Raw genomic sequence first — 16,022 nt, 5'->3', positions numbered from 1 at the left:
CATCATGATTTTCTTACTAAAAGGCACTTTGAAATTAATAAGACCATATAATTAATATGAAGAGATCTTTAGCAACTTAAAGTATAAAAAGAAATTAAAAAAATTATACAATCATGTGATATTTATATAAGATGAAAATTCTTCATTATCAATTTTATAGACTTTTTCAGCCATTACTTACACCAAAACAACAATGATCTTTTATTTCTATGAATTTTATCATAGATCTTTTAACCTCAAGTTTTTATGACTTTATATTTGTGAAAGTAGATTGTTTTACTAAGTTAGCTCATTTTTTATCTTATATAAAAATTATTACAAGTAATAAATAAATAAAAAATAAAAAATAATAATTTCATAATAATTTATTACTATCATAGATTTTTAAAAAATATTATATTGAACTGAAGGATTTAATTTGTAATAAAGACTTGAAGTAATTTTTTATAATAATTATAGTTATTATCTACAACTTTGTATTTTTAACTTTGTAAAATTAATAATCTTATAATAAAAGACCTAGTAAATTATTTATCAAAGATATATTCAACAATATAGGTACAAATAAAGAAAGCTTAAGAAAAATATAAAAAACAATATAATTATCTATTATAAGGAACAACTTCAATTTCACATTAACAAAAAGATATGATTACTTTGTTGTATATATATATATATATATATATATATATATTGTGACATATTAGATTATTGTAGATTGAAACCATTTTCTATTTGTAAATCAATTAATCCAATTATATTTTATATATTCTATTTTTAACCATTCAAGATATTTGATATACTAAGAAGAAGAAAAATTCCACTTTTTCTTATAAAAATAGATAATAATTAAGAATTTGAGATAAAAGAAGTTTTAGACTCAAAATTATATAGTAATAGATTAAAAAATCTTAATATTAATGTGAATATAATATTTATGAATGCACAAGAGAACCATCTAAGAATCTTGCAAATACAACTAATAAGATGAATTCTTTTTCATTAACAACATCTATTAAAATAATGATGAAAATCAAACAATTTTTTGCTATAATGCAAATGATATTCAATGAAGCTAGCATTCTATCTTCTATCTTTATTTGTGGTTAATTTAAAATATTAAGAAGGTGAAGAATTAATAACTACCACATTTCACTTGCAAGCTATTGATTATAAAGTTACTAGACAAGTCATTGACATTATCATATTTTTTAAGACAATATTATTAAAATAAAAACCATCAATAATAATATTTTTTTAAATGATTGCAGAACATAATGCATTGTGGTATTGCAATAAAATTCTTAGGTAAAAGAAATTAAAAGAATAATATTATGAAAGATCTTAATTAAAAATATCATAAAAAATTACCTCAAAAATATAAATGATAGTCAAGGAGGTAGTAAAACTAGTAAGTACTAAATGTTGCTTCACTAAAAAATAGGCCTTTATTTACTTTGTATTATTATAAATAAATAAAATTAAAATAAATGATAAAAATAATTAATATAGGCATCTTTAGAAAATAATTAAGATTAATATATAGTAGAAATTATCTTAAGAAATCAATAATTGATACTTGGAGAAGATTAGTTTGGAATCAAGATTAAAATCAAACCTTCAGATACAAAACTGAGCATCTATAATAATTATAGATTTTATTTTTATTTTTTAATTATTTTATTGCAAAGTAAGATTTGAATATAAACTAAAGCAAGGTTTTTTGAGTTGTAATTTTGAGTGACTTCGGTTTGTAATGGCTTTATAAAGGCTTTGCACATTTATAGTTGTTTTAAAATAAAAATTGGCTTTTGAGAAAAATAAAAGCTTTATAGTTTAGAAAAGTTTATGAAATTGGTAGTTAACTTATAGATAAAATTTTGTGATTTTTTGAACATAGTTATCTTAAATGTGTGTCATAAGGTTAAGCTTGATTGAAAAATTTATTTTAATCTCATTGAAATTCAAGAATATTAGAATCTTAGAAATTAATATTTGAAGGATCAATAAAAGTTTTTTAGATTTTCAAGGATCTAGGCATTGAATTAAAATAAAATTTTGCACACTAGTAGCACACTTGAATTATAAAAATTATAAAAACTTTGAAAGAAATGAAATAGTGAAATCAAGAAAGATTAGTGTTATAAGATTGGCATCAAGGTTAGAAAAGTAAGCCTCCTATTACCTTAACAAATTTTAGAATCAATCTTCTATTTAATAAGTTTAATATTTTTCAAAAAAATTGAGCTTATTTTCAACTGAGTATTTAAAAGGTGTATAAATTTTTAGTTGAATTTTATGGTTAAATTATTAATTATGTAGATTTTAAATTATTATAGGATTCAATGAGGATTCATTTAGGATTTAGGATTTCATTATGCTTAGATTAAGAGTTAAAATTTAATTAAGATTCTAGTAGGATTTGATTTAGTATTTAAGATTTTATTGAGATTTATTAAAAATATTATTTGGATTTTTTTAGGATTATATTTGAGTTTAGTTGATATTTATTTAGGATTTTTATAAATTTAATTATAAATTTTTATAATTCTATAATTTTTTATAATTCTATAATTTTTTTATAATTCTATAATTTTTTTATACTTCTTTTATAATTTCTTTAAGACTTCTTTTAGATTTGATTAAGATTTGATGATAATTATTAAGGTTTTATTAGAATTTATTTAGGATTCTATTAGAGTTGTTAAAATCTTATTGTTGTAATTTTTTATTTATTTTCTACAACCAAGTGTGAGGTCCATTTTCAAACAAGACTTCACATAGTATGATAATATTTGATATTACAACCTTAAAAGAAATTTTTAATTTTTGGTTTTTTAGAAATAGAAATAATTTTTGATAAAATTTCAAATATTTTATTTGAAAAAAGTTACTAAGGCATCAACAATAATAAAATAAAAATGTAATGTTATTACTATTTTAAAGGACATTATTAGTGGTTAAAAGGCCTATCAACTATCTTTGAAAAAATCAAAGATCAAAGTATATGGCTTATATAATTATTTGCATCTTAGACATTTTCAACATGTAAGCACTCTTCCTTGTGGAACTTATCATTAAAAAAAATATAATATCATAGGCATAACTAATATTATTGTCTTTATATATACTATGACATCATCTTATAGGACCTCATCTTATAGGACCTCCAACACATGAATAAAGGTCTTTTTTACTCATTTAAATGTCTTTCTTGTTATTATTCTTATTTAAAGACTCTCTAAACTTCTTATTTTTGGCAATAGTCATTGAAGTTGTAGTATTATATTATCTTTGAATGAATATCTATTCTTTTCTACTGATACAAGAATATATTGATGTTTTGGTTGTTTGTCATTTATGTCCTTGATACAAGATGACTTGAATTAGTACTATTATTTTAGTGTTGAAGTTCATTAATATACAAAGAAACTTATAAAACTTACATTTTATTTATGAAGCAAGATATTTTGAATAAATAACACATTAAAATTTTATTTAAATAATTTATATTCTCTTGATGGGATTAAAACAAATTCATAATGATGTATTAAGTTTTTAGTTACATATGATCTAATAATAATATTTAAGCTTTAAAATATTTTTAAAATAAAAAATAAAATCATTACAACATCATCCATTCAACATAATTTTATTAATTTTTTATTTATTTATTTAAGTAGTTAATACTAAAAACTTTAATGTTCTTGTGGTAAATCTTGGTTAAATTTAAGTTCCAAATCTTATGGTGCATATTATGCATCAACAAAACTCATGTAATCCACTTTAAGTATCAAATATAAAAACATAAAATGAAATCATATTTACTAATAATTAGATTAATTTTAATTTTTTTACTATCTTTTTCAAAAAAATTAAGTGCAAGGCCAGGTTTATTTATTTATTTATTTATTATTTTTTTGTCAATGTCCCTGGAAGAACTCAAAAAACTTACTTAAAAAATCTTCTTTAGAAAATTTTGCATGCAAATGATGAAATCGCCTATGAAGTTGCATATTTCAAACTCACTAATCTACGACTACAACAGGATAGAATGTCACATTCTAGATTTTAAATCCCAATTAAACTGGATTGCATATTGATTTGCAATCCTTAAAGGCAATTAGATTTGGTAAAATATTTACAGTGACCAACAATAATCCTTTGGGACAGAGCTCCAATGATGACTAAGTCTTCATTTAAAATGGTTGACAGAATGCTTCAAGCTTTAATTAAAAAAAAAGACTCACTTGGAGACGCTATTTTTATCATGTGAAGTGATTTAAGACAAGGCATTTAATGATTCTAAATGGGATTAGACCAAAGTTTATACCATCTTTAATAAAGAGTCCGACATTTGGAGGTATTTTCACATTCTTTGTATGTGGAAAATATGTGCAATCACTGCATATGCTATCTTTTCCAAATTTGGAGATAAAATGTTTGCCAATTTGCTTCTTGCTCTTGTTGAAAAACAATTCATGGCTATTGAAGAAGATCATGTTGATTGCCCACCAAGCATGCTCTTAGGTCAGGGAAATGTCTTAGACTTAATTGATAAGACATATCCTATGATGCAAACTAATCTTAGAGGCAAGGATTTTTTTTTTGCCGAATAAGTTATTTTTACCACCGGCAATGATGAAGTTGCATTGATTAATAAAGCAATATTATAAGCTACATTAGAAGAAAATCAGTTTTTAAGCACATACAAGATGGGCTATCTAGAAGTCTCAGAGATGGTTAAAATGAAATACATGAACACATTACAAGTAAGTAAGTAGCTACTTCCTAAGCTCATGTTAAAAGTTGGCACACTTGTGATGCTTCTGCACAATCTCAACCCAAAAAATTGTCTTTATAATGGAATCTGGCTAATTGCCAAATGTTTCATCAATTGAGACATTGAAGCTAAGGTGTTGATGGGAAAAAAGTGTGGCTTATGCAATTACAATAAAGTAAAAAATAAAATAAAATAAAGTATGTTTTGCTAAATTTAGAAACGGATGTCTTTTCTCATAATAAGTCATACATTGCATTCTTTAATGCACGATATCATTTACAACAAAATGCTTCAGCATTTAAAACGTTTAAGTACATTATGAAAATGTTTAAGTACATCATGATACCTAATTTTATATCAGAATTATTATTACAATATTTTTCTTTCACATTGTAAAAATATGTGTTGCTCTTTTCACATGTTTTTTCTTATATTATATCGAAAACATCAAAGTATCAAAAACAGAATTCCTCTAATTTTATTATTTTTAAATTTATACTTTTATCAAATATAACAATCTATAAAACATCAAAGTATTAAAATAAAGAAAAAAACTCTTGCTATATATATATATATATATATATATATATATATCAAAGATGACCAAGAAGTCATATCAACAGCATATTAAATAATATGATAATAACCATAAAAGAAGAACTCACAAGATGGCAAAAACCTTCCTTCTACAAATTCTAATTGGAACATTGAAATATTTTGTTCTACATTTGTAGTATCTATTATTCCAAACTCTTGCACCAAGCTTTCCAGACTAGCTTTTGTAAAAAAATCTTCTTTGCATGCTTCTAATTTAATTTAATTTAAAGAGGTAATTAGAAGGTTCTGAAAATTTAATTAAGTCTTTCAATAATCCAGAAGTTATTTTCAATATTATGTTCTTTAAAAAGGAGTCATAAACAAAAACCATAGTGTTCATGTAGTTTTATTTTATTTTTCTTCTGGACTATATTTGTGTAATAACATGTGTCCCCTTTTTCATTATTGTGTGTATTGTTTTTCTTTTTTAATTGGATCTGTGTATTTTTTTTTAATCATTATGTTTTGTTCTTCAGTAGTATTAATGTTATATGTTTGTGTAACTTTAAGGAACATGGTGTATGTTGTGATTCTATATTTTTTAATTTAAAATTGTTTATATACATCTAATAGCTCTGACTCTAAACACCTGGCCGTATTTATAAGCGACCAATTTTGGTGAAACAAAGCACAACTGTAAATTCTAGACTACTTAAAGGCCAAATGTAACCTCACCATCGAAACTGCAAGCCGACATCACATTTTTGTCTCAATACAGAATGAAGAAGTATACGTCGGTTATAATATATCCTTTGCTGCAAACTTATGTTAATGAAAAATATATAGTAAAGAAAAGAAAAATAAGATGTAAAGTAAGTAAAGTTTGAAAATATATCAGAAGTAAATAAATGAATAGTATGTAATATAAAATAATAAAAACGATGAATGTGAACACTTCCCCAAATACAGGCTTGCGTGGAATAAAATTCCACCTGATACAAATGGCCGTGCAGGCTTTTCATTTTCATGTAGGATTAATATTTCAGTGTTAAACAGACTTGAAGGGACAATTGAGAATGCAAAGGCGAAGACCCCACAGAATGAGTGGGGATAAAAGATTGGAGGAGGGTTCACACATTTCCAGCAGAGCAGGCGCGGCGCAGCTCAGCCCAGCCCCAGCCCAGACCAACCAAAACGGGGGTGTGAATGCGAGAAGAGGAGGAGGAGTAGGAGAAGTCAACGCCAGAGTTACAATGAAAGGGAGGAGTTGGGGTGTGGGGGGGGGGAGGAGAGCATCACACCCACTTCACGAACTCCCATCGCAGAAGACGACCAGGCGAAGCCCCACATTTGGTGGAATTGGAAACCCCAGCCCCCCACCCCGGCTGGCAGGCACCCCCCCGGGCCGGGCTGGGGCAGCACCCGTGCTGGGTGGAGGCTTCTTTGGTGCCGTTTGTAAGTACACACACAAGAAGACCATCTCGACACACACTCACTCCCCGAGCACGCCCTTCAAATCTGGTAACCCTTCACAATTTTATTATTATTATTATATAAAACTCTGGGCATCCCTGCCCACCCCCAGCACACCCTTCCTTCCTTCTTCACTTTCTCTCTCTCGCTCGCTCTCTCCTCCTCCTCCTCGCACTCTCCACACTCCTCCCTCACGTCTGTCTGATTGCGCCCCTATTCCCTCCTCACACAAAGCTTGGCATTTGGCGTGCCGGACACACACAAACACACCCCCACACAAACACACTTATTCCGACAAGTTGGCGCAACATTTTCGGAGTTGAGCGAATTGAACAAGCGAGCCACCACAAACAGTGAAAGCGCGTCGTTACCATACTACTAACGCACATGTACCCTTTTATAAACGGGGGCCAGCAGCAGCTGAGTACGTGCTCATGACTTTCCTCTCATCCTGTTCCTCCGAAACTCTACTGGTTCCGGCAGAATTAGTCAGGTTGTGCGTAAGTAAGATAAGGCGGAGTGGTTTTTTTAAGGAAAAGTTAGGGTTTGGGAAGGGCATGATTATCGCGGTGGGGAGCGGGTGGCGAGTATGGGTTGTTACAGACGCGATGGTTTATGGCATCCTTGTGACGCTAATGCTGATTCTTTTTCTTTACCTGTGCGAACGCTCCATCGCTTCGCTACAATCCTCAGCAGGAGGATCATTGATTGTTAGGTTTGCACAGTGCCAGTTGAAGGAGGCAAAGTTTTCCGGGGCCAGTTTTGGTAGTTTGGTGGTTTCGTTGACGTCGAAGCGATTGCTTGAATGCATGTTTTGCGAGACAGCATGTTAGAGAGGGAGAGATAATTGTGGAGTAGGGAATGACAGCACGAGAAGGCGCGCGAGAGCCGTGATTGGTTGGGGTGGAGTAGATTAAGAACGAGAGGGAAGATATTTGAACGGGAGGGGGTTGTGGCGGGCAGGGCTAGACGGTCCAGCGATGGGGGACTACGGGGGCAATTGGCGCTACGGCGCGGCAACGGATGGTAGGCGTGCAGGATCCACTCCGACCAAGCGCACTCGTCGAGATTACGGTTAGTGACTCTTGACGTGGGTTTACGGTGGATGTTTGCGACGTTGACATGGTTTGCTTTGGACGATTGTGGTGTACATGTAGGAATGCCGTGTGCATCGGGCATGAGGCATGGTCGGGGATGTTTGGTACGAGTCCGAGGAAGCTCAAGGTCCAAACTGGAAGGTGCTGTGGAGCACCTACCTCGAGCAATTGCGTGACCACTTTCACGATGAGGATGCGTGTTCGGGTGTCGTGAAGACAGGGGAGGTGTCGTAAAAAGGCGTTGACGTTGCAAACGGTCGTCGCTCAGCAATGGGCTTGATATGATGAGGGTCGTGGTGGTGAAGTCATGGGCGAGGGCGAGTGGAGTGGTCGATTCTGCAGCTTTGTAGCTGTGGGCGTTGTTCGTGGTTGGGGTTGTGGGGTTCTGTCCAGGCATCCCACATGCACGTGTGGTGGTGTTGTCAGACGGTTGAGCTTGGAACACGAGGGTGCGGATTAAGGGGCGTGCGACGTTTGTGAGTGCAGAGCAGAGGTTTTGGGAGAATGCGTTGAGAACACGGGGGTTGGTGCTGATGGGAGGTGTTTGTCGTTTGTCCTTGACACAGAAGACGGGCTTCCAAGAACGGGTTACGGTGCAGGTAGAGATCGCGACGTTGGCTATCCTCGTGACAGAGTTTACGAGGACCAAATGGGGCGCGCCGGGTGGAGAGATGGAGACGGTTTGGGCGGCGGTGGGGACATGGTAAGACATCGGGACGCAAGGAGTAGCTGTGATGTATGGTAGGCAGGATGACGGGACGAGGCTTGGAGTGTGAGGAGCATTTGCACGACATGGATCCGTGGTGGACGGACCGGGTCGTGGATGAGGGTTCTCGGAATCAGCATCGGGAGTTGGGTCGATTTTGACGTGTGGGTGTGGGAAGGATAATCTGACTGGAGGTTTGTGGGCGGATATAGATGGGCTATGGAGGAGGTCTGGGCGGCAACGAGCTGGGAATGGGTCCGGGTCTTGGACCGCTGGTTGGCGGAGGGGGTCTGGGGCCGCTCGGGATGGGAGGTCTTCCCGATGAATCTCAGCTGATGGGAGGGCGCATGGGACCCTTGGACGTGGGCATGGGTGGGCGACCTGGCGCACTGGGGCTGAACGGTGGCGCTCCGGAGCCGGATGTGTTACGTGGGGGCTTGGATGTGCTGCCACCGGATGCATCGTCGACGCTGTTTGTGGACGGGCTACCCGAGGACTGCTCCCGCAGAGAAGCTGCACGTATCCTGTGACAGAGAAAGTTCTGGGTCCGTGGGAGTTGCAAGGGTTCCCATGTGGTTCCTGTAAAGCGAGTAGGATCGGATTTGTGTATGCAGAGAGGAGTCAGGTATGCGTGTCGTGTTAGGTGTGGAATGTGGGAGGAGGCATGTAATGAGGAAGGAGGTCGTGTTAGTTTGGTCAGGAGGTCGGAGAGGCGGAGATGTGTGGTCGGGTCCTTAACCTGGTGGTGCAGACATCTTTCGACCATTTATTGGATTTAAGGAAGTGCGGTTGGTTCACAAGGATGCAAAGCGGGTGAGTTGGTAATGAACCAGGTGTTTGCAGCAGTTGTTGGAGAAGTGTAGTGATGCATGAGTTGGTGGAGAAGTGATGTGGGAGGGATTGTTCGGTGTAAGTCATGAGGTGTGGCGTGGTGATACAGGCGGATGGAGGCAAGGTAGTATTGTGCTTTGTGGAGTTCGCAGACGCAAGATGCGCAGCAACTGCTCTAGAAGCATTGCAAGGTAAGAGTATAATGTTGTGGATATTGTGTTTGTATTTTTTTTGTTTTTTGAAGAGTATTTTCTTGAACACAGTTTTTATTTGAGGGGAAATGTATCTTAGTCGGTGGGAGCATGGGATTGTGAGTACTTCTTTTGTTTTCTTGATGGAAACTTTTTTATATTTAGATTTCTTTAGCTTGTGCTTATGTTGTGTGGAATGGAGTGGAATATCTTGCTTGGCATGGTTGAGAGTGGGCGAGATGAAACGGTTTTATTTTGTTTTGTTTTTGCAGGATATAAATTTGATGAAACCGATCACGAATCTTATGTTTTGCGGCTCACCTTTGCTCGGCATCCAGGACCTCGAGGTCCTGTTCGGGATGATCCTTACAGAGTTGGAGGTGGACGCGATCGTGGGGACGATTACAACAGTCGATCAAGAGGCGGCGGCGGTGTTGGTCGTCGATAAAAAGGGATCGTATGATGATTGTCAGGTAAGCAAAGTTGAGCGATCGTTTTATTCGCCATTTTTGTTGTGTGAGTTATTTCTTTAGTGCGGTGTGGGCATACATTGAGTCGCGCCCCGTTGTCCGTACGCAGTAGGCAGTCTTCAAAGTGGGTTTTCTTATCACGAATCCCTGAGGTTGTCGACTATATTTGAGGTGTTCGTTGACTAGCAAGACTCTTTATGGGAGTTAACAACTTTGCTGATGAACCATTTGCAGTTGTATTTTCAGTTTCAAGGCCGCTTTGTGCTAGACTGAAAACATCTGCAAAGTGTTCTATTATTTTTTCACTATGATTTGTTTCAATATTATTGTTTTGCCCCCTTCAGATGATTAAAATACAAAAACATTCGTGAGAATTTTTAGGCGTTAGTAGTGATCGTCTGCTGGAAATCGCAGTTTGAAGATTGTTGCGTTCTACTGATGCATTTCAGGATACATCAGGTCAGGTGATTGTTGCCTCGTAGCTGTGCATCACTTTCGAGGATGGGCCAAAGAGGTAGGAACAATGGTGACTTTTGGACCCTCGTACGTGCAGTGTGTGTATCCCTGTCAAGTGAAATGATGGGCTCAACGTGAAATTACGGCGTACTTGTTGGGGTTGTTTGCGCACAAATGACAGTTACATTCGAATGGTGCGACGGCTAAATCGATGTTTATTCGTTAGTTCCAAGAGAGACGAATGGTGTAATGGCTGGTCTTCGTTTAGGCAAGGTACGGTGTGAGGTGCGGAAGATGACGAACGTTTTTGCGCTTCTCGGGCGGGGTGGTCAAGAATGTATTGGCATATTTATTTCGCACAATGGAGATTCTCACGGGCATGGCGAGATTTGGAACGATGAAGTAGGGTGACCTCGGGATCTTTACTGGTCACCTTGCAACGTGTCGTGTTCAGTTGGGTATTGTGCGTCGATTGTACTAGCATAGTTGTTTCATCATCGTAACATTTGCTCAGGAATGGGCTTGGTTCGGAAAGTTTGTGGACAGACTTGCAACATTGTGGATTAGTTATTTTACATTTCGATGGAAGCATGAGCGCATCTGGTCGTTTTGCAGGCGTAGTTTGTCAGGATCGGCTTTCTGGTAGGTGATACATTCACGATCAGTCATGTAAACTTGCTACGGAAGAATTTTCGCTGAAGAGTTTGCCATTCTGGATGACCTTTTCTCATTCGACGGAGTGGTTATGAACGTGTGTTTAGCCATCTTTAGGCACTTTTTGGCTATCTTGCCGGAGTTCGTGTGAAGATTGTTCATACATATCACAGCTATATCAGATGATGTGAATGCTGAGCTCTGCAGTCGGAATCATTGTTTTTTTTGCTTAGTTTTATCGAGCAGTCTCGGTATTATACAGTCATGCCCAGGTTTCTGAGATAATGCCATGTGGTAACATTTGTAAGGAGTGCGATTTTTCTTCGTACTACGCTCATAGGTGTTGGTTCCTGGCCTTAGTCGACTCGATTCATATTCTTAGTTCGTAATCATTTGTGATGAAGAAGTCCAGTGCTCCGAGTCTGGTATGTCTGAAGTGATAGTTATTCTCCTTGACCGACGACTGAAGGCTTGGCATAGTGGACGGATTTTGTTTACCACGTAAATTGTCCCGCTATGATCCTGCCCCGGACGGAAAACATTAAGCGCCAGTCACTCTACATGCTTTCAGTTTGTGGCACTAATTATATGGTTATCATCTCATATTGGTAGCATAATCTGCTTCTTTTACAACAGTAGGAGCGATGAATTCTTTTGCTGGATTGATGTTGTGTGAAGTATGTGTTAGCAGTTTAGTAAAAACAGCAGCCAAGGGCCAGTGTTGTGACACCAGGTGTGTAGTGAGTTGAAACGACTGTGCTTGTGTTGGGTCTGTATCCAGGGCTAACGGAACCTTGTAGAAAGCACAACAATATTAATCCGACAGAACTCGTGAAGAACCATGATGTAACGATAATTTATGATAGGAAACTGCAAGCTGTCGGTATTCCCCTGGTTTTTGAATTTTCTTTTAGTGCCCACAAGTTGTATGAATTCCAATTCCTCACATGAGGAAGTCCATTTGTCAAGTAGGAAGAGCTCCTTCTAGTGTTAGGACTGAGAGAACTTGTACCCAGGCCAACTAAGACGCCCAAGAAGAGATTATGTTGAGATGATACCTGTGATTAGAGTTGGATTGGGGAATCACTCTCTACACTGCATGCAGTTGTGTTGGACTTGACCTTGAAGGCATAGTTTTGTTTATAAGTAATGCATTAGAATGCGATTCTAAAAACGGGACCTTGATTTTTAATTGTTAAGGTCGTGGATTTGGTTGTCTGGGAGCAGTGCGTTTTATTCTTGATTGTTTGATCTTAAATTGTTGTGAACTTAATGGAAAGCGATTTGAGTGATTTTGAAAAAAAAAAAAAATAATGTTATCATACTTTATACAGTCATATTTCACTCTATGCATTTTTACACTTAACAAAAAGTTTTTCTATATGACATGACTAAAATATTTTGAAACTACATGACATTTTATGTAAGAAAATATATTACTAAAAGATTTTATCAAATGCATATTATTTTAATCTCATTCCAAAAATTTCTTTACATTTCTCATACGTTTTTTTGGATGTGTATACATAATCTTGACTGAGATTGTTGGGTTCGGAAAAATCACCCAACCATTTTGATTTTTATAGTTTATTTCAGACGTTTTGTATAAACAAATACATTTCGAGAATGTATTATTGAATTCTAATTTAATAACATGTATGTGTATACATTAAAGTAAAAATATATATGTACACCACATTTATTTCCAGTATTAATCTGAAATGGTCATTTAGAACAGAACAAGACACTTATATGATATCTCACAATTGGCTTATGTTTTCGAAGGAGATTGTTCACAGTATATATCAAGTGTCAAATTAGTAGAAGATATGAATATTAATATATAGCTCCAGAATATATATATATATATATATATATATACACACATATGTGCAAAATCTCATCAAGAATACCTTCAGCCAAAGAATGGTGAACTAAAAAAGCATTTAATACATATTGAGAAAGAAATGGATTAACAATTTCTTATTAAAACATTATGTGAATTTGAAAATTAACACTAAAAAACTGATGTGTATAATTGTGCAAAATAGTCCCAATTTACTTATTCCAAATGAAATATTAATCATTGAAGGTTATCAATTGTGGCTTTAATAACATGAACAAATTAATACCACATAAAAAATTCCACAATGTTATTATGATGATTAGTACATGAATTTTTCTACCTTAAAGTTGTTATTGAAGCAATGTTTTTACACTCTATTTTTATACAAAATATCTGAGAGAAAAATAAAGATTGGGATAATAATTGAAACAACTGCCATCTAACACAAGCAGATTCATTTCTTGTCATGTAAAGGCAAACCATTGAAGATTGAATATTAAGAGATGTGTTTTGTTTTTTCTATGCTTGCAATTTCTCTTCAATGCCAATATGTTTATTTTTCCAGAGGATAATAAATATTTCAATTAATTCGATCAACACTTTTATATATTTATTTTCATTCCTGGAAATTTTACACCTGTCTATTTTTTAATCAAATTCAAAATAAATTTAAAATAGTAGCATCTATCATACAATGTTACCTATCTTTTTCAATCAACAAATATTTATTTTCTGATGGTTGGAATTTCCTTCAAAATGATATATATATATATATATATAATTTTGCAAGAAAAAAAAACAAAAAAACAAAAAACAAAACAAAATCACAAACAGAAACAGAAAAAAGAAGCCCTGCTTGATTATTTTTTTAAAGATATACAACATGAGTTCATTGCAAATAATTTAAAACAAGGTTTGTGTCAGAAAAATTGGCATTGTAGATATATTGTATAACATTTGCAAACATAAGAACTACAAGTAATTAGATCTATTGGATGGTGGACACCTTTTCTACTTCCCATTATTGCTAATTGATTATCAAAAAAATTATCAAAAAAAAAATTATCAAAAAAATATGAGTAGAGTACATATGTTTAATCATTTACTAGTTCAAAAATATTTTTATGATAAATATCAATTCCAAGTTATAGATAATAAGGCTACTTTAGTAGATTCTATTATACAAATATGCATATTGCATCAATTACAAACATAAAAACAACAAGTGAATTGAATGGATAGACGCAACTTTAAGAAATAAGAGGATGTTTAAACTTGATTGGATTCTTCAAAATATTTCTAAAATAAATAAATACATCAATTTTTTTCTTTCATTGAATTAAATGATGCAATTGTGAGTTATGTTGTTTGTAAGCTAAATAATGTACTTGATGATTCTAAAGTTATTCTAATCAATAAATTGCTTTTGTACAAACTTGACAAATTATTTATAATTTGTAAGTCAAAATACTAGAAAAACAACTTTTGACATTTTTAAAATTATTTGGTTATATAAAGATAATTATCTTTAATAATGTGATATAATTTTAGAACTTATTATTTTAAATTTGTATGAGTTTGAAACTTATAAACTTAAAAAATTCTTTTTCTATATATTCAAATATTATCTTGTTTTTTATTGTTTTTTATTCTTTTACTATTATTTGCAAATATTATCTTCTTTTTTATTTTTATGTTTTTTTGAATCTATTAAAAGTTCATTTAACATTTATCAATGCTTTGTGTTTATGGTTCTTTTATTGTATATTATTGTAAAATATTGTAAGTATAGACATTCAAAATTTCATGTTTCTATTTTATGAGTGAAAACTTATGTTATTTTTATATCATTAAAAACAAAAATTGTCATGTAACACACTATCTTTAAAGTTAAAAAAGTAATATTTTCCAACATTTTATTTATATTATATTACATGTCAACTACAATTCTTCAACAATGCATTATTATACTCTTTATTTTTGTTATTACTATGTCACAAATGTACATATTTATTTAGATTGAAGAAATTGTGTAGAAGTAAGTAGAAGTAAATAAATTTAATAATATCTTGTGAAGAAGCTTCTTAGATTTGATTTTTTACGTGTTTGTAAAAAAATTGATATGTTAAAAACTTGGCTAATAAGTTAGCCATGTGTCACACATGTTGGTGACAATGGTATAAGTTGGCCATGTGGCGCACATGTAAAAAGTAAGTTGGACACATGTTGAATGTTCTATAGAATATTGCCAAATAACTTATTGTTAGATAGTATATATGGGAACAAGAATGAGGCCTTATTTACTTTTTTCAATGTCTTTCTTATTTTTAGTCTTATTTTGAGAATCTTTAAACTTCTTGTCTTTGGCAATAGACATTTTACTCTTAATATTATATCATTATTGAGTAATTATCTATTCTTTTTGAGTGACTCAAAAATATATTGACATTTTGATTCTTTGTGATTTATGTCCTTAACATACTATGGTACTTGTAATAAATATTAATGCATTAAATTCCTTTTAAAAATGATCACATTTAATTTATTTTTATAATTACTTTCTTGTTTTTGTAAATTTAAATATCCTATGTATACAAATCAAAAATGAATTTTATTTATCACAATTTGACCATAAAATAGATTATATTTTATCATACATTTAGAAATTTAGTCCATAGAAATGCACCTTTTATTTTTTATTTATTTTTTTAAACACATTTAATTATTCTCTTTGTGATAATTTTTTATTATTTATTGTCTTTACTTACTATTTATAAAATACTTTAAACAAAATTTATTTGATTATTATTTAGTTGGCACAAATTTTCATGTTCAAATTTTCATCAAGAATGGCAAGGTTTATTAATCAATGAGATTTTGGCCATTATGTTTGAAAAATTAATATTTGTACATTAAAGATATCAAGTTTATTACCAATCCATAACATTTTTGCTTATTAGATTATGTGTAAATCTTAA

General features: G+C 33.0%; 1 protein-coding gene across 5 annotated transcripts; it reads left to right on the top strand.

The window, feature by feature from the left end:
- The first annotated feature begins 6,823 nt into the window (after positions 1–6,823).
- On the top strand, positions 6,824–12,390 carry LOC112283670 (uncharacterized). 5 transcript variants are annotated; one of them, XM_024522717.3, is made up of 8 exons: positions 6,824–7,217; positions 7,757–7,867; positions 8,457–8,593; positions 8,809–9,115; positions 9,348–9,409; positions 9,537–9,618; positions 9,891–10,091; positions 10,538–11,274. In XM_024522717.3, the coding sequence occupies exons 1-7, from the start codon at positions 7,181–7,183 to the stop codon at positions 10,064–10,066; spliced, it is 912 nt and encodes a 303-aa protein (XP_024378485.1). In that variant the 5' UTR covers positions 6,824–7,180; the 3' UTR covers positions 10,067–10,091; positions 10,538–11,274. The 5 variants fall into 5 exon arrangements, with proteins under 5 accessions (XP_024378485.1, XP_024378486.1, XP_024378488.1 ...); XM_024522718.3 differs by having other exon boundaries at positions 6,876–7,217; positions 10,548–11,274; XM_024522720.3 differs by lacking the exon at positions 10,538–11,274 and adding an exon at positions 11,980–12,390 and having other exon boundaries at positions 6,883–7,217.
- The last annotated feature ends 3,632 nt before the right edge of the window (positions 12,391–16,022 follow it).

Source organism: Physcomitrium patens, chromosome 6 (genome assembly GCF_059467195.1).
Source record: "Physcomitrium patens ecotype Gransden chromosome 6, ASM5946719v1, whole genome shotgun sequence".
Taxonomy (NCBI): Eukaryota; Viridiplantae; Streptophyta; class Bryopsida; order Funariales; family Funariaceae; genus Physcomitrium; species Physcomitrium patens.
The sequence above is the reverse complement of the archived record's forward strand: the minus strand, read 5'-3'. Positions and strand labels throughout refer to the sequence as shown.